This window comes from Apteryx rowi, unplaced genomic scaffold (assembly GCF_003343035.1).
Source record: "Apteryx rowi isolate R43461 unplaced genomic scaffold, aptRow1 scaffold_389, whole genome shotgun sequence".
Taxonomy (NCBI): Eukaryota; Metazoa; Chordata; class Aves; order Apterygiformes; family Apterygidae; genus Apteryx; species Apteryx rowi.
In genome coordinates this window covers 592549-618978 of record NW_020450407.1, presented here as the reverse complement: position 1 = coordinate 618978, position 26430 = coordinate 592549, and the positions used below count along the sequence as shown (strand labels likewise).

Here is a 26430-nt window from a genome sequence, read left to right as displayed (position 1 = left end):
AGAGGATGGAGCCAGACTCTTTTCAGTGGTGCCGAGCGACAGGATGCGAGGCAACGGGCACAAACTGAAACACAGACGCTTCCATCTGAACATGAGAAAAAACTTTTTCACTGTGAGGGTGACAGAGCACTGGAACAGGTTGCCCAGAGAGGTKGTGGAGTCTCCTTCTCTGGAGATATTCAAAACGCGCCTGGATGCAATCCTGTGCAATGTGCTCTAGGTGACCCTGCTTGAGCAGGGGGGTTGGACCCAGAGGTCCCTTCCAACCTCAGCAATTCTGTGATTCTGTGATTCTGTGATAAGAAATTATTTATCACTAATTTTTTGCTAAACCCTTAATAACATTATGGAGCTAAATATAATTTCTTTATGTACTTTCTTCACCCTGGTCTGCCTGACATCTCTTCTAATCTCTTTATTAGCTCTTGCTTTTCTTATGAAAAATGTTAGTCATATATATGGACAAAGCTTGGCCAGCCGTGTTAATGAGCTTTASTTTTTTTAGTCCTGGCTATGGAATACAGTAATATAGGCATGTAGGTATCTGTCAGAAGAGCTCACCTTGCTCTTGCCCTTTCTATGAGGGTTATCTCTGTTTCCCCTAAAGTTCTGCTTGCTTTTTCTTTGACACGTTTGCATGTAGTGCAAGGATGGAATCACAAAGTTCTGTGCTACTCTCCTGGATATTCTGATAGATTCAAGAGAAATGGTTTGTGTTACTTTGCTGGCATATAATTTAGAACACTGTTCTTTTGTCATTGTGCTCAGAAGCTTTTGCCATTATAACCTGCATGCGAGTCTGTCTGTATGAAGGTACTGTGCTTCCTTGTTGGAAAGCCGTGCATATGTTGTAAGCACCTTCATTGCTGGCAAACTTTAGGAGAGATGTTTCCTTTCATTTGTATTTGATGTACTCCAGATAAAGTTTATCTGAGGGGTAAAGCTGAAATGTTTGGATAAACAGAGCTTCAGATGAAGGGGGAGCCAGCTGGCCAATTTAGAGAAAGTGCTATCAGTTCCTACCCTGGAGTGCAATAAAATCTAACTGTGTGAACTGGCTGCCTTGCTCTGTAAGTGCTAAAAACTGTGGCTTATTTATTAGAGTTTAGTTAAAAAAGAGTTTAGTTAAACTCATTTTGACATCTAAATGGTTTAAAATCCCACACTTTTAAAACAAGAGCTTAACCTACACTTACCTCTGTTAACCTCTGTCATGCATATCCTTCCTAGGGCTAGCTGATAACCTTGTCACCACCAGGAGCAGTTCAGCCTGGCTCTCTGCAGAAGAAGCCTTAGAGTYAGTAGTCTGGGCATCATGCTGAGAGAAGAGGATGGAGGGGCTGACTGCAAAATAAGGCTGGAAAAAAGTTATCTCTAAACAGGAGGGATGTTGCAATATTATAGGAAAGCAAGATTTCTGAACATCTTTCCTTGATCACTCTAACAGGTCTCTCTAAGTCTTCCAATCTTCTTCTTTCAAGCTGACTCGCTGCAAAATAAGTCTTCCTTTCCTGACCAAGGTGCTGTCTTTTTGCCAACCCTCCTAACCACCTCTGTCCCCTTGTCCTTTTGTATATGGTGACCCTCCTTTTCAGGTCCACTTCTCTTCTTACACACAGGGTAGGTTGCTGATCAGTCTGTAATGCCAAAAGGAACCAACTTAATTATCTATCCAGAAACAAGGAGTTCAGCTAGTAAAACAGACAGCTAGAAAGACTGAAGAATCTCCTATTATCAGGATCCTGCTGATGTGAATTCATGTCAACTAGCCAGCTGGCTTTTTCTAGAAGCTTTTATATACATCCACTCAAATTTTGCATGCTTTTTACTGAATAAAAAGAGAGACAGAGAGGCAGTTAGACTGGTTGTCAGGTCCTTTCGGGCACTACCAGGCCTTACTGTCCCTGCCCACCTTCCTGAGCCTCCCCCTACCCTGCCCAGCTCCAGGCCCCCATTTCAGCCCAGCCTGGGGCTGTCAGTCCCTGCCCTGCGATACTGTAGCGGTGCTGGGCTCCAGCCCCACCACAGCCCTGCCCGGCCACGGGCCCTGCTGACCCCAACCTGTGGGCTGACCATCCAGCCTTAGCTCGGCCCCATCCCCATGGCCCTGCCAGCCATCATGCGGCTGAATCTGACCCCAGTTACCCTCAGCAGGCCTGATCCCAACCCACAGGCTAACTGCCCAGCCTGGCCTCAGCCTGGCCCCATCACTGTGGTTGTGCTCGGCAATTGCTGGACCTGATCCTGACCCTGACCTGCAAATTGACTTCCCAGCTTGACCTCAGACCTGCCCCGTCACCATATTGCCTTATGATCTGGACTCTTAGTTGGACCTGGCCACTGTCTCCAGGTCTGTCCTGCTCACCTTGCTCGGGTGCTGTGGGACGGGCCCTGGCTGCGAGGCCATGCCCTGCTGGCCATGTTATCCCCCTCAGCTCCCGGCTCCCTGTTCCTTAGAGAGCAGCTGGCCCTTGTTGCACCCTGACACTGGGATCATTTCCCATGATGCCCCAATAAGATAAAACCTGGACATACACCTTACACATCTTCTATCACCACCACTCTCCTAGTGTGCAAAGTCCAGGTGCATGGACCTGAAGGGAGACACAGCTCACCCCAGTTAGGTGCCTGGTTTAGATGAGTGACAAGCCAGGACTGCAAGGCTTTCCACTGAATACCCTCACCCATTTGTCTAGACGTGAACTTTGCTGGGAGTTTCTGCAGTGGAGCCCAAAACTGTCTTCCAGTATGAGCTTATGCACCTGCAGCCACAGGTTATAATTTTCTATGGTTGTGGAAACTATGGTTAGAATTAAATTTTTATTTTAATACATTTCATTTTTAAGAGTATCTCTAGCACAGATTACTCTGTGGTACATTTGAAGGTAGAAGGTAGGTACTAATATTCTCTTTGGTTGAAAATCTAAGTTGTTCTCTACTTTTCTCACCAAATAAGATGGCCAGGAAGTGGGTGGTTGCCCTGATAATGTGCCCTTTTTAAATGAAGAGGATGAATATGTATAAGGAAAGCACAGGCAATCTGCTTCCTCAGCAGCTTGTTCCTCGTGCCCTGAGCAGCCTTCCTGAAAAAGAGAGAGTTTCTCTTTGAAATACTGTGAGAATTGTTTGCATCAGGAGACATTAGGTTCTAGGACTAATTAAAAGCAGTCTGGAATTATAACGCAAGCTAAGTCCTGGAAATAATTCAGCAAAATGTGACTTCCTGTCTGAGCCCTGTAAGAGCCAGGACATAGGGTTTTGGGGGTTCTTTTTTAATCCTGTCAGTGTGTCAGATTTCATATTTCACCAGTAATACTAGAGTTCTTTCTGTCCTCTGTGAGCCTTGAGATAGGAAGCTGGGGAGGGAAAGATATTTAAGTTCTGGACCAGCTGACACGATTTCTGGTGTGTTGTTTCTTCCCATTGATTTCTTAGTAGGAAAAAGTTTCTGTAAAATCAGTTTGAAACCAGATGGGCTCCGTGAGTTTTGCAGGATAGTTGAAGCCAAAGGCAGTCATCCACTGGGGCTAAGAAGAGGCCTGTGTGTCCTGGGTCAACCTCTAGGGAAGGGTCTAGTTTAGTACATGACTGGCAGTGTGTATGGGTCCAGCAGTGCTCTGGCAGTAGGTCTGGTGGGCTTGAATGAGAGTTTGGGTCACTGAAGAGAGGCACCATCTTCAAAGCAGTCTTGAGAAGGAATCCTTGATGAAGGAGCCTGCGAACGTGATCTGTGGGACGGGCAATGCCTCATGCTGATGGTGTGCTTTGTTCTGCACAAGGCATGAGGCAGCCTCTTCCCTGTGGAGGTGATAGTTGAATAAGACCATTAAGACAAAAGCGCTTACAATTATTTCTCTTACACAACATCTACTGTCATTTACTTCCTCAGGAACTGACAACTGATGCTTTCCATACTACTGTCTTTTGTTTTTAACTGGTATCACCATCTCCACAAGACCATTGCATCTGATACCCTTAACTCTTTCCAGTCCAATACTGAATGTCACAGCCTTGCTAATGAGATTATGGAATTTATGATTACCAATCTCTAAACCTTGCTTTAAAACCTTAAACTATTGTAATGCCTCTTCTCTTTTAGGGGCATTGATTGATTAGTGATAGCATGAATTTCATTCAAATAGAAGAATCCTTTGAAAGTATGACTTTACTCCAGGATATTCCTGTTTTTTCAAAAACTAAATATTTCTCATTTCCATTTAAATCATGAACTTGTCTATTTAAGATAGATAAGAGAAAGCAAACATGAAAATAAGCAGATGAAAGTTGTACATGAGTCTTTAATCTTGTCCTTTCCCCTTGAAGGCTGTGCAAAAAAGAGCTGAGATATTTCATTAGTTTAAGTAATAATAATGATAAAAAGGAATCACAAGGAATTCCTGAAACAGGACATAATGGCTCTTGTCTTGCTGTATGTTATCAGCCTGTCTTTGATTTACATTAAAGAAACAAATAGCTGGCAAGAAATGTTTCCAAATCTTGCCTGATCCCTTTATTCAAGGGAAATTGTGAGAAAAATGTACCACAGATAAGATGTTGTGTAAGTACAAGATACTCTCTCACATGTAATAATTAGTTATAGTTGAAAGCTTGTATGTAAACCTCATATGATAACCAAGATCATTTTCACCTCTTAAGCTAGGTCTGAATTTGCTCCCTGCTTTTAGTATTGCATGGATTTTGTCACTCTTCTATGTCTTTGCAATCCAGTAAGTTTGCTCTCTAAATTAAATTTAGTTATTTTAATTGAATCAGAAGAATAAAGTGGTAATTTATTAATCATATCTGTATGATGACTAGGTCCCAATTTACGGGCTACATCCAGCTTCTTTCCATTTTTGGCTTCAAGCTCTTGCCTCTCCAGCTGGAATCCCTTCCCACTGACAGGGCCCTTTGAACTCCGGCACATTCGGTATTCCAGGCCTGAACAGTTGAATGTCTTCTGAGTCACCAGTGCTCCTGAATCTCTCTCCTAACAGCACATGGCTGTAACAGCTGTGGTGGATGGGGAGGGAAGGGGAGTTGAAGAGAAGAGATTAAGTCATTTACTGATGGAAAATTAGGATTCACTAAGAGATCCATAAGCTGCTGTAAAAACCTTAAGAATACCTCAGAGTAGGTGTTACCGCATGATCCTGTACAAGAAAGATATTAACAAACTGGAGAGAGCCCAGAGGAGGGCCACCAACATGGTCTGGGGGCAGGAGCACATGAYGTAGGAGGGCTGGTGGATGGAAATTGGTTTGTTAAGCCAGGAAAAAAAAAGGCTGCGGGGGATCTGACTGCAGTCTTCAGCTGTTTCAGAGGTAGACTCAGACTCTTCTAAGAAGTGCACAGAGAAGGGACAAGGGTAATGGCCACAAATTGCAACAAGGGAAATTTATATCTGTTTGGATATTTAAAAAAAATTCGCTGTAGGAGTAGTGAAGTACTGGAACAGGTTATCCAGAGAGACTGTGAAATCTCCATTCTTGGAGATATTCAGATATTCAGAACTTGACCAGACACAGCCATGAGCTCTGACTGAAGTTGACCTGGCCTTGAGTAGGGGATGGGAGTATCAGACCATTCAAAGTCCTTTCCAGCCTGTGCTTCTATCTCCAGATTGCCTCACTGTTGCGTTAGCACAAGTGAGCAGCAAGTCCATGGATGATGATACAGGCACAAGTACAATATCATGGGGTGCAGAGGTAGCTCTGCTGAGCTGTGATTCTGGGGACTGCTCCAGACTTCTCCCAACCTCTTGCAAGACGCAGGCATCTCCAGCTTTAGCTTTTGAGAACAGGGTGTTTTGTATCAGACTGTTATTGCATACTGTAATCCTAAGTGCCTGTGATGCTGCCAGCACAGTAACAGTGTCCTGGAAATATGGGAGAACAGTCAGAAATGTCACACGGTAAGCAATTCACAATCCACTGGAGAGAAAGATGAAAAGGAAAAGAAAACGCAAATGATTATGTGTGGATAGGATGTGACAGCAGGACTATACAGCACTTTCCCTGTAAGAAACTGCAGATGCTTTAACCTCATTTTTATACCTTGTGTTACTCCTGTAAAGTAGGCAAGTTCTGTATTGCAAGAAAACAGGAAGATTCATATTTTTCACAGTTGTCAAACACCTCAATTTCAGCACTAAAATTTTGTGGATCATGAACTGGTCCTGGAACAATATAAGAATAGAAACCAGGAATCCTGAGTCAAGTGTTCACTCTTCTTACCAGCCCAGGCCTCATTTAATAATGTATTTTTTACAAGTGTAATTAAAAAAAGAGAGGGAAGAAGTAGGATATCCAAATAGTTAATATATATATTGCTATTCACTAGAATAGTAAAAATGCWGTAATGTAGCATCATGGCAGGCTTGTGTGTAGTCTCCGCTGGAACTACATTATAATAGCTTTGCCTCATCAGCCATAGGTTACCAACAAACCTAGAATACTGTGTGCTTTTTCTTAATAAAAGCATGCTGCTTCCTACATTGATCTGACTGACCTCATCTGTTTACATTTATGCAGCATTTCCCTGTTTCATGTACAGTTGCTTCAGATTATTAAGAAGTCTAGAAAAAAAAAGGTGATAATTTCCGCATGAAGAGATACTCGTTGCTTAAGAGCAAATTTTGTATTACAGCGCCGGCTTGGAGATGCTGCAAAGAAAGCAATCAGCAAGCTGCAAGTCAGAACAATCAGGAAAGGTGATAAGGTAATTTTTCAGAKTGCTCGTTACGAAATGGATCTGTGCACTGAGGATTCCTTCAGACCACCAGAACAAAGAGGCAGAAAAGAAATGATGACTGCTTTATAAGCTAGTATGTGTCCTCCAGGCAGGTGAGGAATACTGGTAAGCAATTTATGGATGGAATGGAGCAGCGGGAGAAAGCGGTAAAATTATACAAAGACGCAGAAAGTCCTGAAAGTACAAATACGCTGACTAAATCTGCATGCCTCTCTGGGCAAGCTTCCAATTGGGTGCATGTTGAAAGTCTGACTTGCTTGTTTTCAGGTGTATTATTACATTTACAACATATATCGCTGACCTTTTTACTTTGTCACATAGGATCTTGTATGAAGAGAATGAAAATGATGAATGTTCTCTTTCCTGTAGGAAACTGAGCCAGACTTTGATAACTGTGCTGTTTGTATTGAAGGCTACAAGCCCAATGATGTTGTCAGAATCTTACCTTGCAGGTAAGTTTAACATGAAGGTTAGAGGCATTTTTAGCTCTGATAGTCTCTCTGCCTATCTTGATAGGTTCTCTTCTCTGAATATTACTCTGATGAGATGACCTGAGAGCTTTGTGGGAGTGAGGGGGATTAGGAGGGGTGATTGTTTTGGTGTACTCAAAGTCTATTCTGTAAAGATACCTGAAATGTCTCTTTTTCTTTTTGAAGTGAAAATAGTATTAATGGTGGTGAGAGCCATTTAGCCTGAGAACCTGAGTTTAGCATAAGAGTCAGAAATCTTGTCTGGTCTGAATTTTTGGCTAAATCAGATGGTGCCAGCTGTGCTGAGTTCTCTGGTAACAAGAACAATTGTCTGTTTTTTTAGGGTAATAGTGCCAGAAACCTTTTAGTGTGGAGAGAGTTATATATCTATACATAAGACTTTGTAGCTCAAGACTGCAGGCTGCCATGTTTGGATATATTACAAAGTCTTCAGTGGGATTTTTAAATTAAAGGGCTTGATTCCTCTATTCTTCCCACTGGTTTTATCCCAGTTTAGTTTAACTGACTTAGAAGACTTTACTCCTGAATTCAAGGTGAGCACTGGGCACAACAGTCATAGGGTCAGGGCAGTCTTTCTGCTATCCTATGCTATGACCAGATGCTGGGAAAGGGATGGCTTCTATCAGAAAAACAACCAAAACCAGAGATATGCTGAGAAGAAACAGGAAAGAAAAAAGGGAATGTGACAAAGACCACATTTTTTGTTGCTTCGGTGAAAATATTACCAGGCATGTGGGACATGGAGCTGACAAGAGGAGCTTTTGGGGTTGTTCTTTCTCTTTTTTTCCCCTTCACATGAACATGCCCTGTGCAGCACATGTTCTCACAGTGATGTGACACAGGAGCACAGCCTCTTGCCACTCATAACAGCCATATTATTCTCTCTGTGCCATTGTATTGTCACATGTGGAGCGTTAGCTAATGTGTGATTTCTCTAGGGAGATCAGTTTCTTCGGAAATTTCATAGAAATGCTGATTCTCTTAAAAGAGCAAGCACAAGTGCTTGACTTCCTTAGAAACAAGAATCTCAACTGCTGTACATACAGAGCATAGATTTTTAGAGAGTTTTTTTTCTTCTGCTGCAGACATGTTCACTGGCTTGAGAAACTGAAATATTTGTTTCTTTTCTGACTGTGTTGTCCCCCATTCTTGTGACTCATTAAATTTGTTTACTGCTGTCACTAAATGGCAAACAGAAAAGCAACAGATTAATCATAAATTTGACCTACTGTATACCCCACAATGACAAATTGCATATGAATTCTTTTTTCTACAAACAGACAGAAATGCATTTCTTCATGAAGCAGAAACACAGAAAAATGAGAAATTATGAGAAAATATGGAATTTGGTTTGACATCAAGCCTGTTTTCATAGAAGCTTAATAAAGTCTGGAAATTTTGCACTAGACTGACAGACTGACTAAACTGACAGAAGGTTTTTGAAGGTAGCTGTACAATAACAAAAATAATACATCTAAGCTATTGCTTTCACTTGTGTCTTGCTTCATAAATTAATGAGTCTCCAGTCAGACTTTGTCATGCACAGTCTGGAGTAAAGCACAGTGAAYAGGAAACACATAGTTAACAGGTGATGTTCAGTTTTTGGCTGGCTTAAAAGGTCACCTAGAAAATGACTCATGCTAAAAGGTTACCAGCAGCAGGTCTGTCCTATAAAATACCCACTGTTTGAGCCTAAGRGGTTTTAAATTATAAAAACAAGAACTTTCCCAAGCAGCTACTTCACAGACCCTGGCTTTCCTGCTACACAAATTGTGAGGGTAGTAGCTTACACATTCATATGGGTTTGGAGTTCCAAAACAGGAAATAATAGTCATGAGTCTTTCTACTGTTGTCAGTCTCTTGTCTTTCAAAAAAAAAAAAAAAAGAAAGAAAGAAATTAGTTTATCTCTATCTTTCTGTTAAGTAAGTAGGACAGTGCTATATCTTGATAAAGACCTACAGACACTGTATGTTTGTTCCTCCAGCATGCTTTCTCAGTTAAACTGTGTGCAGTTTCTAGCATGGAAACTGCATTTGACTGTTGTTTAATAAGATGATGGCATTTCACCAAACCTTACAAAAGCCCACACCATGACATCAGAGCTAGCTGACCTTACTTTTTCTATCCAGGAGGTACTCAAGATGTAGGACTTTTTACCTGCAAAGCCAAATATTCCCCAAGAACTACACAAGACTGCTTTTTATTGCAGGCAGGACTGGGAAAACCATTGCTAGCAGATACACTCCGTAGAAAGACCCCATATATCGTGAGATTTCTCTTTAGAACTACTGGAACTACTACTCAGAAATTGGTACCAAAAATCCACTGGCCAATATTTTAATGGATGAAGTCTGAAGTCATATAGCTAGATGTTTACTAGTACTTATGGCATTTCTCCAGATGTTCTCTTTTACTGTTGGCAGAGAACAAGCACTGGGATAGCCTGTTGTTGTGTATCCTGTACTGGGGACTTTGAGGAGAATTCCAGTTAACTTATGCTTTATTCCTCTCCTTCCTCTTAAGAAGCCAACTCCCACAGCTGAGTGTATTAATAAATTTCACTCTACAGAGTTCATAAATTAAATAAATATTTACTGACACTGACATTGCATTTGGTGGTGAACTAAGTGCTGGCCTGCAGCTGGTTTTATATGTAATGGTAGCAAGCATCACTGAAGTTATCTTTGAGGACACTGACACAGCATCGAGTGTAACCAAGTTCATTGTTCCCAGAATGGCATCTCTTGTCACAGCCCTTGTTCCTTCTTCTTGTCCTCCATCTCTAGCTTCATCTTTTCTGACCCGTCTTTGAAGAAGTTACTGGTACTGCTGAGCCCTTTGTCTGCCTTTTACAAACTATTTTATTTATCTTGCTGTCCAGGATCACCTTCCACACAGAGGGGCAAGATGGTTCTTTCAACCTCATCTCGACTGAGAACTTTTCTATTTCTTCATTATCTCCTTTTCTGGTTGCTCCATTTTTATCAACAATAAATGCTCTTTCTGACTCTATTTCAGTTTGCATCCCTCCCCTGAACCTTCAGTCCATTAGCAATTGTGATTTCATAGACTGCTCCACTTCTTCCTTCTCTTTCTGTTAGTGTCCCATGAAAATCATTTCATCACCATACTACTTCTTCCCTTTGATTCCTTCCTTCCCACTTACCCTCATCATCTTCGTCCTTTGTCCTTCCTTCTTCTTCCTCAAAAATAAATAGTAACAGGTTCTGCTCAGATGTCCAACCTTCTTGTTGGATACTGAAGTGCTACTCAGTCTCTCACCAGCCCCCTTCCCAATCCTCTGCTGCAGCCCTATGTCCAGTTCAGGCAACTGATTCTTTTACTCAGGGTCCCTAGGAATGTAGCTTTCTTTCAGCTTTTGTCTCTTTTTTCTCTTTGCTCATGCTTTTCTTCTGAGAAAAAACTAAATGAAATCTAGGTTTGTTTGCCTGCAATTCTGAAAGTTGGGACTAGGAGTAGAAGATAGGAGGAGAATAGTTTCTCAACATGGAGAAAAGCCTTTCAAAACTGTTGGCAAGCTGAAAGCTTTAACATAGCCTTATAATAATAAATTTTTTATTATAAGAATTGAGCTGAGCCCAAAATGAAATCTTTTTTGTTGTATGTTTAACAATGCAGCTTTAAATAAAATTGAAATACATTTCAAACAAAAGTAATTTGAAGTTAAAAAAATATATGAAGCAGATTCTTTTGGGTAACAGCAAATGAAATGTTCTGGGATTTCGAGATTCTTCTTCTTTCTTTGGACTCTGAGCTTTACACAAACTTGTGAGGTCACAGAATCACAGAATAATGCTGGGAAGGGTCCCAGAAGGCCACCGCATCTGGAAACGTATGGGGGCACTGGCTGTGCCTATGTCATTCTTGGGAGTTATTTGTCAAACATGCTCAGCAGCCTCCAAGGATGAAGATGCTGCAGATTCCTCACATAATTTCTTGCAGTGCTTCACTATGCTGATCATGGTGAAGCTTCTCCTGTTGTGTAACCTGAATCTCACTTGCTGCAGTTTAAACACATCATTGTATCTCTTATCCCTAGAAGGCGTGAAGAGCAGTTTATTCCCTTTCTCCTTTTGGAAGCCTTTGTCTTGTATGTAGACTGTTATGACATCTCCTCTCATCTCCTCTCCTCTCTCTGTCCTCTCTCCAGACTGATCAATTACAGTTCTTCTGAGAAACTTTTCAGCCAATCCAAATCAACATAGTTTTGCATGCATGCAGTTGCACACAACAGAAAAAAACATGTTTTCTAGCCATGACTTTTATTGTCAAAGTCAGGGTCCAAGACTGTTTGAAACATCTTTCTTACTGTCTCCCTATAGGGATTGCTTCTTCTGAACTCATCCATGCTGCCTTTGCCATCTSCTTCCTTTTAAAACTCGCATGAACCAGAAGTGCAGAGGGAGAGGGATTTTTGTAGTTGACCTTGTCTTTGTCTTAGCATGTGACTGTGGAATATTGTAGTTGCCCTCTCATCTTACCTTCTTTTGGCCCTTACTTTGTCTGAACTTAGATGGTGAACTTATTAGTATATCGATAAGCTGCTACAAAGCCTGGCACCTAACTTATCTGCACAAGATGTTTACATATTCACAGATAGATAATTTGAGCCCTCTAATTATGTACTTTGATACAAGAATTTAAAAATACAAATCTTTATCTAATTTTCAGTAACATTCCTTTTTTTTGTAGATTTCTAGCTAATAATCAAGATCCTTTGACTGTACATATTAAATCTAAAATTAATAGACCCATAATACACTATGCTGATTTCATATTGAAAAGTGCAAAGTGACATGATCTGTCATGTGTTTAAATTACTCAGCATTTCTTTTAGACTATTATCCTTTGAAAACAACTTTAGAAACAGCTAAAATTTAGATAAATGTCTTTAAAACAGGGAAGTTCCGAGTTCTTGATGGTTAGGAAACATTCTGAAATGCTGTAATATAAGCCACAGCTTGACTGAGGCTTGCAAAGCTTGAATTTGAAAACAAAAGGAGACTTTCTAGTCTATGGTGAAATGGCTTGACAGAAGTTGCATATTTTTTATCAGAAACAGATTTTGGCAGTCCATTTTTCAAGACCATAATAAATATCTCAGTGTACTGATTATTTTGGCCCAAATGTGTTTCAAATGTTGGTAGTTAAATATATTTGTCTATGAATTTGGGTGTATAATTAAAGAAAACAAATCACTATCAAGATTTTTGTAGTTATTTCAAATAGCTGAAAAGCAAGACACTGACTTTCAGTACTCTGCATGAATTAACACACTCAAGGAATTCTGTTGGTAAGAGTTTGAAATGTAAAATTGCACACACCTGACGACTGTATCATTGTGCCTTCACCTATTCAAAATGCTTGTCTGATGATGTGCTGAATATGTCCCTCCTGAGATAGAAGGAAGGGGGAGTTAGGACAGAGACTGAAATTTGAGGCATTTTGTTTTTTATCCAGTAAGGCAAGTGTTGTTTTTGAAGAAGAATTGTGAACTTCAGTAGTCTTAGTAAAGTAGTGGCTTGAACTTCAAGTATCACAATACTTCACTTGTGTTAATCATGTTGACATACAGGATCAGGTGAGGTCTGACGAAGTTTGGTGTAACAGCCAGCTGATATAATTAGACTAGGTCAAACTTCCAAGAGCACATTCGCCCTTTCCCATAATTGTGTGTAGTCAGTCCAACCAAAGGAATACTACAACTCGCCCTGTAGCTTTGATTCACAAAGGATCCATTTCTTCTAGAAGTAGGAAGAAAAGTATTGAAGTGCAAAGGATAATGGTTTCTGAGATATCACATAGTTCTGGCTTTGAATTTCAAGTGTTTTTAGGACTGAAGCCAGCTAGTATGTGGGTTGATATTGCTTTAGTAAGAGCCAGGGTTACAAATAGATATTGATGAAAATGCACCTCAGTATCTTCCATCAAGTTGAAAGGTTGTATGTATCTTGTTATTTGAGAGAGGCTGCCTTTTAAGCAGTGTGACAGGATACAGCAGCTGACCTATTCAGCTGCATGCACACCACTTCAATTTTAAAATTATTTTGGTACCTTAAGTGATTCTGGCTTTCTCAGAGACAGTGTTTCCTAGTGGAGGCCAGTACATGATCAGTTATATGCCCACCTCAGATGGAGCTCAAGGCCGTTGCTAGCAGTGCACACCTGCCATTACATGGTGGTTTTGTATGACGTGCTGTACAAGCCATACAAATGGGTCACGGACAGCACAGAGAAGGAGAGGTTGGAGATTGCTCAGATGTCAAAGTTCAAGCAGATTGAAATTTGATTTTCAGGCGCTGCCAATCTGAATGTGGCGCACCTGTTGCAAGCCTTAGAAAGGAAATTAAAGCTGATCTATAACTTGTACCAAAACAAGCAAATCAGTGTTTGTTTGTACCTTTTGGTGCAAAATTGTGTATATTGATCATCTTATATCGGTATAAAAGYACCCTCTTTCAGTTTTGCTTAAGTTATTCATTGTTTAAATAAGATTTTTAGGAAGGCAAGTCTGTTTTCAAACTCTTACACACCAGTGTAGTGTTTGAAGCTATGAGTATGGTAGGTGACTCCCCTCCAGTTCTTCAGGAGCTGAGCTGAGCCGGAACAAAGCATCACAAACAATAAAGTTGCAGAGCACATTCATGAAGAGAGCAGGCTTATTACATGCAAGGTAAGTCAATGGGGCCCATACATTCCACTTGCAAATTAAGAAAAAGAGGAAATATGAAGAGAAGGGAACTTCACCATCTTGGGCTGCTCTGCTGGTCTCCTCAACAGCATTTCTTAAATCCCACACCCTGCAGCAGGGACCATTCCTGTATTCTGTAGCATTCATCCTCTAAAACCACACTGTAACAGAATATGCTCACAGGAGAAAACAGAGCTGTCAGTCAAGTATGCACAATAAATATCTCTGTGTTCAGTCTCAGTTTGTATCAGGCAAAGTTAGACAAGAAGCTTTCAGTCCCTCCGACTGCAGCCTTGTAGCTCAGGTCGTTGCCTAGTGGTCACTGACTGTAGGAATAGCAACAACCCCTTCAGGGCTAGAAATGTTTGGAACTGATGGGTGTCTTCTGAAGAGCAGGAAAGTAAGAGAGAATGTTTTAAAAACCATCATCCTCGTATTTTTTAATTTGAATGAAAAGTAGTGCTTACTTGTATTCCACTTTCTTTTCCCTGTCCCTGCATCTTTAGAAATAATAGGAGACCCCCAATGGTTTCACATTTAAATTATGTGTAATCAGGTTTGTCTGTAGTACCATCAAGAAATACTACTGTGATTTGACCTTTTCCAGCAAGATGTTGTTTACTGACGGCCTTTAACATTAAAAGAATGTGGGTTTTGCTGCTGCACACTGTGTACTTTCTTCTAATTTTCTAATTGTCTACATGTCTTCTTTCCCAAACTCAGTTGAGGAATGGTGTGGTGTGCACATGTGCTTGAGTTGCTACAGAAGTCATTATAAAGTCTTGTCTGCATATGGTCTTGTCATCCTTGCAGAGGTCACAAACCACACTGTTTGAAATGCTTGCACTTTACAGAATTCAGAAGAAGCTTCTGGTACTAAGAAGAGGTAAATTGTGCTGTGGTAGATTTGAATTAAAATATCCTGTCTCTCATTGCAGGCATCTTTTTCACAAGTCCTGTGTAGACCCCTGGCTGCTAGACCATCGTACCTGCCCTATGTGTAAAATGAATATTCTAAAAGCTCTAGGGATTCCGGTAAGCACCTTGCAGAACAGCCCAGTCAGGGGCAGGGAGAAAACACTGGCCTCGTTCTTTGTCTGTTCCTGTCCTATGCTTTTGCCATGTTATATTGCTTTATTTAGGGGAATACAAGCTGAAATATCTGACTCTAACTCTCTCCCTGCACCCCATTTCAGTTAGCAAGGAAGAGTGTGTGTATGGGGTGGGGCTGGGTGTTAGGATCTATGTGTCTGCGGCTGCCTGCTTTGGGGAGGTGAGTATTCTTTAATGATGTTTTTGTGGATTTATGTATTCTTTCAAATGGCTTTTGTTTGTGTTTTAAATCAGGACTAGATTTATTTTTTAATTATGGTCTCTATTAGTTTCTCAAAGGAGAAGGTCTACARATAAAATTTTCTGAGATATACCAGTCCGGGACAGCTAATTGCTCATTTTAGGGAGCCATACATCTTTCCTGTCAGATATCTCTCAAAGTCTATGTGTAGCAAGCTCTGTACTCCCAATTCCAGTTAGGAAGCGTTTTCCCAATATCTAAGTGTGGTATATATGATATATAGGAAATTGTTAGGCTGTTTATTATTTGGTACATTCAGATGTGGTTAGAATCTGCCAAAACAATTGATCTTTTTAGGTTGCATGTTTACATTCAGATAACACATGTCCTGTCTACCGTACAGTTTCTAAATACAGTTATCACAAAGATCGGGGTCTTCTCCAGGAAGAAGTGAGTCACTTTCTCACAATATGTAAAGCTTACCACATGATAGGGAAGTTCAATACTGAAACATTGCTGGTCGGTGTGTTAACAGGTGCTGTAAATACCCTCCCCAGTTACAGATGGTGTCACACCAGCTTACATATGAAAGAGTTATATGAAGTAAAATAGATCATATGAACATATTAGGGCAGCTGCTATGGCCATTCCCCAAATGCAGCAGTTCATTGTCAAGGAGACATGGAAGCCATCAGGCTGTTGCAGAAGAGGTTTCATAGCAAGTGATGAAGTTTGTTTTTATAGAAGTAGGCAGGTATGGTAATCAACAGCATAATCCAGGCAAAARACATACACTGTGAAAAATGTATTAGAGCATTGTGGTTGGGATAATATGCCATACAGTTGGGCCACTTCTTCCTGCTGTATATGTATATTGTCTTTGGAATATTAAAAGATACAGTTGTTAAGTCAGTATTTCAGATGTTAGGAAAGGCCAGAATTAAGGCTGTCTCTGCCATTCAGCGTTACTGCACCCAGCCTTAAATACAGAATTTTTTCACAGGTTCCATGTCTCAGTTCACAGGTTTGCCAGTAAACAAGTATCCAGTAATTTGACACCTGCTTTCCTTATCTAGTATATGGTTTCATGACTTTCTTCTGCACTGTGCAATACCATGCAATTCCTGCACTCTGGCCAGTCCATTCCCTCTTGGGCTTTTTGCACCAGTAGAGGAGCCAAGCATTTCATTAACATGCTGCTCATCCAGTTTCATAACTAGGGCATATAGACAGAACTGACCTCCACTGTTTGGAGGCCTGCAGTCAGCTGGTAAGGTCGTTCCAGAATGGTTAGTGTTATAGGTCACAATTTACATCCAGAGTGCGGCTCTCACTGACCTCTCTGATAGCTGCTGAAGGCTGAGCATGTCGGCAAATCTGCCTCAGGTTGTCTGAGATTGGGTACATTGAGGAAAAGAAAAACAGCATGCTCAGAGGCCATGTGCGAAGGTTTTGGCTTACATGACTGGCTTTATTAAATACGAAMACCTCTGTGGTGGCAAGCGTAAAACCTAATTGCCAGGAACAGTGAAAGGCATCACTTTCAATTTCCTCAGCCGCCCTTGCCCTTCTCACAGTTCCCTGGCTTGGTCTCTCTATACCATGTAGCCCTTGCCTAGAAAGGGTATCCCTCTGCTTCCCTCACTGAGAGTTTTCCACCTGGAGTTTCTAGGAAATAATTGTATATGATCATGTAATTAAAGATGCTGTCGTAACTGACACAGACAACTGGGTCAAGTTAAGCTTTCAAAGTCAGCCTTAGTGTTGGTCTTTCTTAACATCCAAGAGCTTGATTTTTAGTGTTAATGTTACACTAGCAAAGGATTTATATTATTAATTTCTGTAAAAATCCCCTAGGTTTCTAAGACAACAAACTGAAAACAGTCTACTCCATCATTTGGAGAGAGCATACTGGCTCCCACCCGCATGGGACATTGATTAGGTTCCCAGAGGCAGAGCTGCATGTCAGAGCTTTACCCCTTGAGGTTATTGGTTGCAGTAGGAGCCCGTTGTCTGGGGGAACTATGAGCAGATGATATTCCTCTTGTCAGGGTCCCTCTGGCTGACAGCAAAGAAAACTAAGGTCTGAGAGTGTCTGGGAGCTTGTGGGCTAAAAACGCTTATATCGCTATCAGTTTCTGCTCCCCTTCTGTTTTCTTTGCCTTCTGTTTCTAAAATCTGCCTTAACTCCTGCTTCTCTCTTTCCTACCTTGTCCCCTGTGCCTGCTTCTCTGCTGCATAACCCCCCCACACCTAACCTTTACCTTGTGAGCTGCTGTCCTCTGTCCCTGCCTATGTGCCCATTCCCTGCTTGGCTTAAGGACTTTGTTCTCCACATTCACAGAAAATGTGAGTCCTTGTTCTTCTCCTTGCTGTGCTTGGGTGCTGGCTGCAGGAAGCAGAGAAGGGGCCGTCTGTCCTGTGTTGTGGTTTCCGGTGTCACAGCAAGCTTTCCAATAGCACAGAAAGTCCTGTTCTCTTCGGAGAGTGTAGACAACAGCCTCTGATAAGGCATCAATCTCTATCAACTCATGTGAACTGATGTTTTCAGAGGCTCATAATTTAGCCTGATGTCAGCAGACTGTCATGGGAAAAGACATTTCCCTGGAAGAAGCTGCAGAGGTCTAGGGCTTCTCAGTGAATGGTGGCAAACATTTCTGCAGAGTGGGTAAAGCAAAATGCCATTCCCTAACCACATTCTTAAGTTGGGTCAAACCATCTTAACTGAAATTTCCACACACAGAAAAGAAGCCTCAGGCAGGCAGGCTTCTCTGATGGGAAACTTGAATGCAAATTTGCCAAAGTTCTCTCTGTTTTTTTTAATGGGAAGAGCAAGGAAATCTTACCATRGGCAGGACTAGTGTAGTTTGTTCTGCCAGCTGCATGTTTGTCTTATGGTTGACACTAAAGAGTTGGCTTGTGTGACTGTGGATATATTGTGCTTCATTTAGCAGCAAGGCTCAGGATTTTCCAAGAAATGATTGGTTAAAACCCCCAAAATTTAAATGTTCAATTCAGTTTGTATCTAGACTCTTCATTCACTTTGTAACAAAGACTTTAAATATTATCTGCCTTAAAACAAGATTCCTCAGGCTGCAGTGAGGCCAAAATGACTGCACGGATTTTCACAGTAGCCGAGCACCCTAATGATCCAGCTTTTCACTGTGGTACCCTGCAGCTCCAGACGATTATTAACTAAACATCTATCAGCAAACATTTGGCATAACTTTTCCACTGTTTCTTTGCGGGTGAATCAAGCTCACAGAGTTTACTTCTTCTGGCCATAATATTTGAAGTGAATTATCTGTGAAAGGGTCTTTCAAAGAGCTACTTTGCTATTGGCATGATCATATCAAATTAAATAATTTCCCTCTGCTTCTCGCTCTTCTCTGCAGATATCTGCTGGATATGCAGACAGCTGCATTTTTGGCAGCAGATTGGATGACTTGAAGCTATTCACTAAGAGCCTTAGCCAAGCCCTCAGAAGTCAATACAAAGACTTCCCTTGACTTTAGTGGAATTGTGCCCTCAAAGCACTTGCATGCAGGGAATGAGTGAAACCAATATAATTAAACTTCCCAAATGTATCTGGGTCACTCTGAGAGTGAAAACCGTATTATATATTTTTTTAAATCAGTATTTCATATCATTAGCTTTATAGTGTGCAGCTTAGTTGTTTGGGTTTTTTTTCCAAATAAAATGATGCAGGAGTAAAGAGATTAATTATACTGAATGATGCGATTTTTGCATCTTTAATGTTTAGTTTGGTTTTCAGCAGTTATAATCCCATTTTTAAAGGTTTAAAAGTTGGATAAAACCGCATTCTAGGAGTGACTGGAAACAGAGCAAAGGACAGACAGCTGATCCCTTGGAAAAAAAAAAAGATTTATTTTAGAGTAGAAAAGAGAAAATAGAGCTTTTTTAAGATATACTGCTCTCAAAGACAAATTTAATTTAAAAATAAAATTCTGAAGACATTTGTTATAAGAACCTAAAGGTGAGGGGAAAAGTGATAGGTTTAATGAATAATTTTGGATCCCAGTCCTACAGATAAATGCTCCATATTTAGCTTAGAAAAGTACCAGTTCAGTAGATTTCATTATATCCTGGTATAGTTCAATGTACCTTTATCCCAGATCTGAGGAAGGCTTGTGGGTTAGATTGTAGTGAGACAATGGCAATTCTAATTTTTGTCCCAAACTTTGGTTTGCAGGTACAAGTCACCTGAGAATTGTTTAAAATGCCTGTCTTTTTCATTAGGAACAGTTGTGAAAAAATATTCATGAAGTGGCAACAGTCAGACAGGGAATTTATGGGAAAAAAAGAAAATATGCTACGTTCCTGGTTCTGCATATACTAACTTTCTATGCCTGAGTTCAAAAGGATTACTCATGTGCTTAAAGCTAAGCTTGTGTTTAAGTCCTTTGATCTATCAAAGTATAAGGACATGTTTTGCTTAGTTTCTGGGTGCCTGCTGTTGGAGATAGGCAGCTAGTGAGATTTTCAGAAATGCCGTAGCCAGTGGGATACCTAAGCATAGGAGAGTACCTCTCTAACATCCAGACATTGGATTTCCAGTCTAGCAGCTTAAGCCTCCTCTCTGTTGAGTGGTGAGTGGCAGGAACGGAGAGGGGGTGATTCATACCACTTACCTTAGGGTGGGATGAGTCGCGCAGCAGAATTGCCTCAGTCTCTTGAAGTTAGAGGAGGCCTAAGTGACTGAGCGAAATGAGCCATCTAACCTTTGGATAATAAAGACAAGTGGGAACAACTTAACTTTACGTGCCTCCTTACATAACAAGCTATCTGCATAACTGCTTAGCCAATTCAACCTTGTTGAGCTTGAAATCAAGTTCAACCTTGCTAAGCCTATCTGTCATTTCAGAAGGCTTGCACCCTTGCACACAGCATCCTTGTTTCTGAATTAGTCTTATTTTTGTTATAGTATTTTACAACTTCAAAACCCAGTTCCTGAAATAGTTATACAAACAAATTTTCTCCATGCCTTGGGGAGAACTAGACGTGGTTCTGTGGGTAAATGGCACAGGAATCTGCTGCTGCTGCTTAGAGGAAAAAGAACTTTTTTACTCATGGTTGCCGCTGATGATTTTGGGGATCTCCACAGAAATCACTGCTTTATGAAAGGGAGCACCAGACTTATAACAGGCCTGGAGACATCAAGGGTAGAATCTAGTTTGACTGCTTCAAGTGCTCCATTTGGATGTAGTCTCAATGGACAAATAATCCTCTCTACCTTCCAGGGCACACTTGAATTCCCAGTGCTCTTCCTGAATAGGTGCTGTACTGCCAAGAATACTGTGCAGAAGGTGGGCACCACAGCCCCTCTCCCACTTCCCTATAAGCTCCATGGAAAGGCAGACACCTGACTTAAAGAGCTTGGCTCATTCTGTAGGGGTAGTTGTGTTCAGTATATAATTGAGAGAGAGAGAGAGAGAGAGAAGTGCCTAAATTACATGGACTGAAATCCATGCTTGATCTCTCTGGATCACAAAGCAAGAAAGACTGTGGACTGAATAAAACTCTTCAAATTCCCTTTATGGATTGTTTATTTCTTTTCTCATCATTTTATTTTGCAGGAAATACAGCATTAGCAAAGCATAGGTCTTTGATGTTAAAATACTTGTCTTCTCTTATCAAAAGCTTTAGCTTCTATTCTTGCACCCCACACATAGATGCACCCACAGGCATTTACCGTGAATTCCTGATCCAGAAAACTCTGATATGAGCTCTACAAAAACGTATATTTAGGGAAAGCAATGAATTTGAAGAAAATCATTCCCCTTCAGCTACTGTCTGTGTTTACTTTCCTAATCTGACTCAGCAATCTGCCTGTGTTGAGCAGATCATATCAATAAATGAACTACTTTTTCACTTTGCACTCTCCTAAAACCTTTAAAAAGTATAAATAAAGATAGTTAGATATTTTGGGTTACACTGTTTCATACTAAACACTTCCACTGCATACTTTGGGTACAATACAGTACAATACAATACAAATTGTATTAAGAGGACTTAAGTACATAAAAACAAGCAAATTCAAGCAAACAAGCAAGTTCCAGAATTCATTGGATGTTACCATTTACAATACTTACTCAAAAGCAGTCCCATGGGAATCAAGAGAATGACAATAGTAGCAGTAGGTGTAAGGGAAAGTGAAAAAGCTTTAAAAAGTGGGAGCAGGTAGATTAAATGTGTCTATCAGATAAAAGCTCAAATTTCTTCTTTTTCTTCCCATCAGCCAAATGCAGATTGCATAGATGATATACCTCCAGACTTGGAAGCGTCCATAGGAGGACCACCAACAAACCAGATAACGGGAGCTAGCGATATAACAGTCAACGAGAGCTCTGTAGCCCTGGATCCCCCGGTCCGGACTGTGGGAGTACTACAAGTCATCCAAGACTTGGACTCCTTTCCCCAGGTCGGGGAGGGTAACTTCACAACAAGCAGTAAGTTCCTCTTTCTGGCAGAACTTGCACTGAAAGAAATATGTAGAAACCTGAATCAACCAATCTTTAGTGGGAGAAAAATGGCTTTTAAGGGCTTTTTTACTGGAGTAGTCCCCTGACTTTAAGCCCAGCAGATATCTACAGGGTAAGCAGATTTAAATATCATGTCATTCTACTGTAGTGCAGACACTTTCAGCCCTGTGTGCAAATCGGTGTATTACTCCAATTGGAATTCTCTGCCTGGACAGAACAAGCTGTTTCAGTCAACACAATTCAATGTAAACTTATGGTCATCTTCAGATCTTATTTACAGCAAGTGGTCTCATTCACCATGATAACCTGCTGTGTTTCACCGGGATTCTTTGCTAAGTAGATTGGTGCATGTTCTTTTCAGCATTGGTCTCAGCCTCACTGGACTGCAAGTTATCATATGGAAGTTATTCTTACCCACATATCATAAAATAAGTAGTAAGTGACACAATCACTTTCACTGCCTTCAGTCAAGAAAAAAAGAATGTTGAATTCTGTTTTTGCCTTTCCTTTATTTTCTTATGTCGACTGAAGCTTGACTGGTTATTTATTCATACTTGAACTTCTCATTTCAGAAGGATTTATTATCAGAGTTCCTGAACTTGAAAACTTGAGTTAGTGAAACAACACTGGCAATTTGTACTAAAAAGGAGAACTATGGATGCTTCCAGTGTGTTTTTTCCTACTTAGTTTTCACTTGTTCAAGGAGCACTGTTTGAACAAGTAGCTCCCAAAATGTCTGCTCATCTCTCTGTTCCTAAAAATGATGTTCTTTGTTGAAAATCTACCTCTGATGGTTTAGAAAGAATAGTTGTCGTCTCCTCCAAGTGAGGATTGTACTAGTCTAAAATTCCCAATTTTAGATAAAATAGCAGATAAGCAGAAAATACATATTTGTTTGGCACCAGCTTGTGTGTAAGTATTGACAAGAATATTGTAGAAAATCATCAGATATATTTGAAGGGAGGTAGAAGAATGTGATAAAATACAGGTTTGGATATGGAACCTGTGCAGTCCGTAGAGAAAAATGATATATTTCAAGCATTTTTATGTACTACTCTGGGCCTGGGTGTGAAAAAGAAAGCAAGTAATATGATGTGTAAAAGGTGGGAGAGAGATGAAGGGACTAAGTTGAAATGATTCTGCTTGAGTCTCCTCACTCATCAGAGAGACACTATAATCTCACTTTCTCTCRTATTGCTGTTCTATTGCAGTATTTCTTTGCTGCCTTGTTCTGGCAGCAGCTGGTGTTGTGGCAGCAAAAGAAACTTCTGGAAACACTGGGCTGGTAGCCTTAGGCATTGAATCATTCCCATGACCCAGCAGTGGATTTCAAACTACCTTTGTGGATTATGTGCTGGTTTCAGTTTTGGTCCTTTTCTGTTCAAAATCCCGGATGCAGCAAGGGGGAAGTGGCAAGGTTGTACACCCTGTCATGGTCTGGGGCCAGTCTGTCAGCTGGTGGGATATGGCTTTCTCAAGCCTCCTTGGGTGCTGGCAAGGGCTGTTCAAAATAAGATATTTTATTCCCTCCAGTGATTGTTTTTAAATGCATTTGAGGCTAATTTAAACTGTGAAACTACTTCATGGTACTACAGTGATACTAAAGACTTGGGCTATAGATCCTGGTCTCAGTTGTACCTGCTTAACGCTCCTGAAGCCAGTAGCTCCCCGGCAGATAATTGTCTGTGTCCCACTGGTCTTTACAGTGTCCAGCGTTCAGGTAAGGCATGTGGGCCATGGTGTGCCCTTTACATGTGTAGCTGCATGGCACATGGTGAGAAGAGCCTGCAGTCTGGTGGGTAGCACAGCACAAGGGATAGTCCAGGCTTTTGATCCCAGGATCTTGGCTCACCAAGAAGCAGTTTCAGAGCTGTTTGGGTTTGCATTCAGTGGTAACAGTGGTGCCAAGGCAGCCAGGGAGCACAGGAGCTCAGAAACCCTTCAGCCATTCTCCTTCCCTCCAGGTTTGTTTCCAGAGTCTGCGGAAGGTTTAGTGTCAGTCCAGATTTGTTGTTCATTTACCAGTTGCTGGCTAAGTAAGTGGGTGAAAAACTTGCTCTGAGCCAGGGGAGCACTGCAGTGCCTGCTGAGTCACTTCATTTTGCCTTCATTTTTTTCCCTTACCCTTTGATGACTTTGGGCAGTAGTCACTAACACTAGACGATCCTGAGCGCAGATAGCAGTGCCCGTGGGCAAGGCCAGCGGTCTCTCCAGGCACACTGGTATTTAAGCAGCAAAGTGCGGAGCTCCAAGAGGAGCCTGAAGCCAGTCACCTGAAGAGGCTGGCCACGTGGTCTGGGGGGAACTGTGAAAAGGCTTTCTCCCCAGCTGTTCGAGGGAGAGAGAAGAGAACAGAAGGGGGACATTGGCAGGTGGCCTGAGCACTGCAAAGGTTGCCAGCATCACTGCATCACAGGGGTGACCCACTGCTAAAACCAGACCTCTCCAAGTGTTTTTTAAGGAAAGAGGAGTCCTGTGAAAAGCTCAAAGGACCTTGGCAGCTTCCAAACCCTGGTATGTGCCTATCACACATAGTCACTCAGGGAACTCTAGTGCTTGCTGTCACCTACCCATGTCGACATGAGTTTTCATCTGAATTTCTCGATTCAAAGTAATACTTGAGTGTTAATCAGTAGTTGGTGTGCAAGTTTATGCATTCTTATCACCACATCCAAAAGTGGTGCAATTTGCAGTAGTCCTTGGGAGCAGAGCCTTTTGGTCCCTTTTTGCAGAGGAGCTCACATCAAAGAAAAGTTCTTTAGTTGGAAGTTAGGGGCTGAGTTCCAGCAGTGATGGGAATTTATACCTCCAGCTAACTTAACATGTCTTTGTAGGTGTTCAGGGACTCTGAAATGTGGAGCCTAGCATTTTAGACAGCTTGATCTCTAAGCCAGTGAAAGGGGAACATCCAGGACCACTGTATAGTTGAGGTATGAAACCAAATGATACCTAAATCAGAGAGCAACTGTGGGCTAAATAACTGGGTCATGGTTGTCATATAGATGGGGCTTTATAAGAATTTGTGTCTGCTTTATTTCCCATTTCCAGAATGCTCCTAGTTACACAATGCAGAGCTTGCTGAGCGTGCCCTTTCTGTGAACTAGCCTGCCTGGGACTTTATAAGTGATGATGCTGATTGCTGCTAGGAATCTTTGCTGAAGTTATTAGGTTTTGGCCTCTTTATTTAGCATTAGTGACAGGATCATTCTCCTAGGCTGAGTCTATGCTAGAGCTTTTCTTCCTGTTGTTACTGAATCTGTGCAAAATGCCTCCAGTGCAGTCTTGACGTGGCGGCCTGTATCCTGTGCCCTTCCCTGCATCCCTCCTTATTCCTGGCAGGGTTCAGTAGCCCAGGAGGTAAGGGACTCGCCCTCTCCTTTCCACCCACTTCTGCAATAGTTCTTTTTGCTTAATTGTCATCGCATCCTTTTTGTTTGTTGATTAATCGTTCTGGTATTATTTTCTTGTTTTGGATTTAATTTYATTGCTGCAGAAGTTGGCAGGTAAGTATCGATCAGAGAATTAGTATTTTACACTACCTCTGCAAGAATCATGAAATTTCACCAAAATTGAAGAACAGCAAATGCTGCTACAGCTATACAACAGTTCACAGAAAACAAACAAACAAAAGAGTTTGACATGGCACTCCATCTGTCTGGGTCTTTTTCTAACTTTTCCTTTCTTGTTGCTCTGCCACCTTACTTCCCARGGGAAATGCATTCTCAGCTTTTATCTAAGCTCGTCAGGTAAATAAACATGGATTTTCTCTTCAGAAAATCAGAGTGGGWCAAGAGAAAGAAACATCATAATATCTGCATATGATGCAGATTTTAATATCTGCATATCTCCTTTCTATGTTTACAGGGAGCATTCAAAATGAGAAGAGCTCCCACAGTGTGTCTGAAGGGAGGATATTTCCAGAATACTGTTCATACTGGGTGAAATCCGTTCTCCACTGAAATCTGGTGGCAAAGCTCCCACCTACTTCAGTGGGGCCAGAATTTCATCTCTGGAGCTTGGCCAGCACCTTCTTTTATTTCTGTGCATGTGCTCAACAAACATTTCCTCTTCTCTCCCTCCCTCTGTCTCCCCCTGCTGCTGAATAGAAAATGTCTTCCCCCGGGCCCTTAGTCATGTTCTGTGCTATGGATGGCTGGATGGACTTCATTCTGCGGCCTGTTCCTGTGGTTTCCTGCTAAACCAAGCATCTCCTGTGTGACAGCACTGAGCACTAAAAAATGGACCAGCAGTTTCTCTCCGCTGGCTTCTGCCAAGACGCAGACTTCATCTAGTCCTCTGAGCATGTCTACAGCCCAAAGACTGTTCAGTATTTAGTCTTAGTGACTGTTAACTTTATGATGGGATTTTCTGCAGAATCTTTGAATAGCATCTTGAAATAYGATAGTTCTTTCATCAGTTGCTAAAAATGGATGAAAAATTGGAATGGGAAAAATGGGGAAAAATAAGGGTGAAAAAATTGCGTGAAATACCTACATGCTCTTTCCAGCTGAGTTTCCTCCTTTGATCCTATTACTTTTCAGCTTTCCAGAGGGTATGAGAGAAGATATGCTAAGAATCTTTTCCCAAAGTAGTGCATCATGATGGTCTGTGCTGCCCAAATTTTTAGTAGAGAGTTATACAAAGTGCTGCTGCCATCTTTGGAAATTCCAGAGCAG

General features: G+C 41.3%; 1 protein-coding gene across 1 annotated transcript in view; it reads left to right on the top strand.

Annotated features, from left to right (window-relative positions):
* Positions 1–26430, top strand: part of RNF150 (ring finger protein 150) — a 119698-nt gene that overhangs the window by 76930 nt on the left and 16338 nt on the right. Inside the window, exons 3-6 of the mRNA XM_026074434.1 lie at positions 6649–6720; positions 7123–7205; positions 14896–14992; positions 21511–21721. Of these exons, the coding sequence (XP_025930219.1) occupies positions 6649–6720; positions 7123–7205; positions 14896–14992; positions 21511–21721 (463 nt within the window). The remainder of the gene's footprint in view (positions 1–6648; positions 6721–7122; positions 7206–14895; positions 14993–21510; positions 21722–26430) is intronic.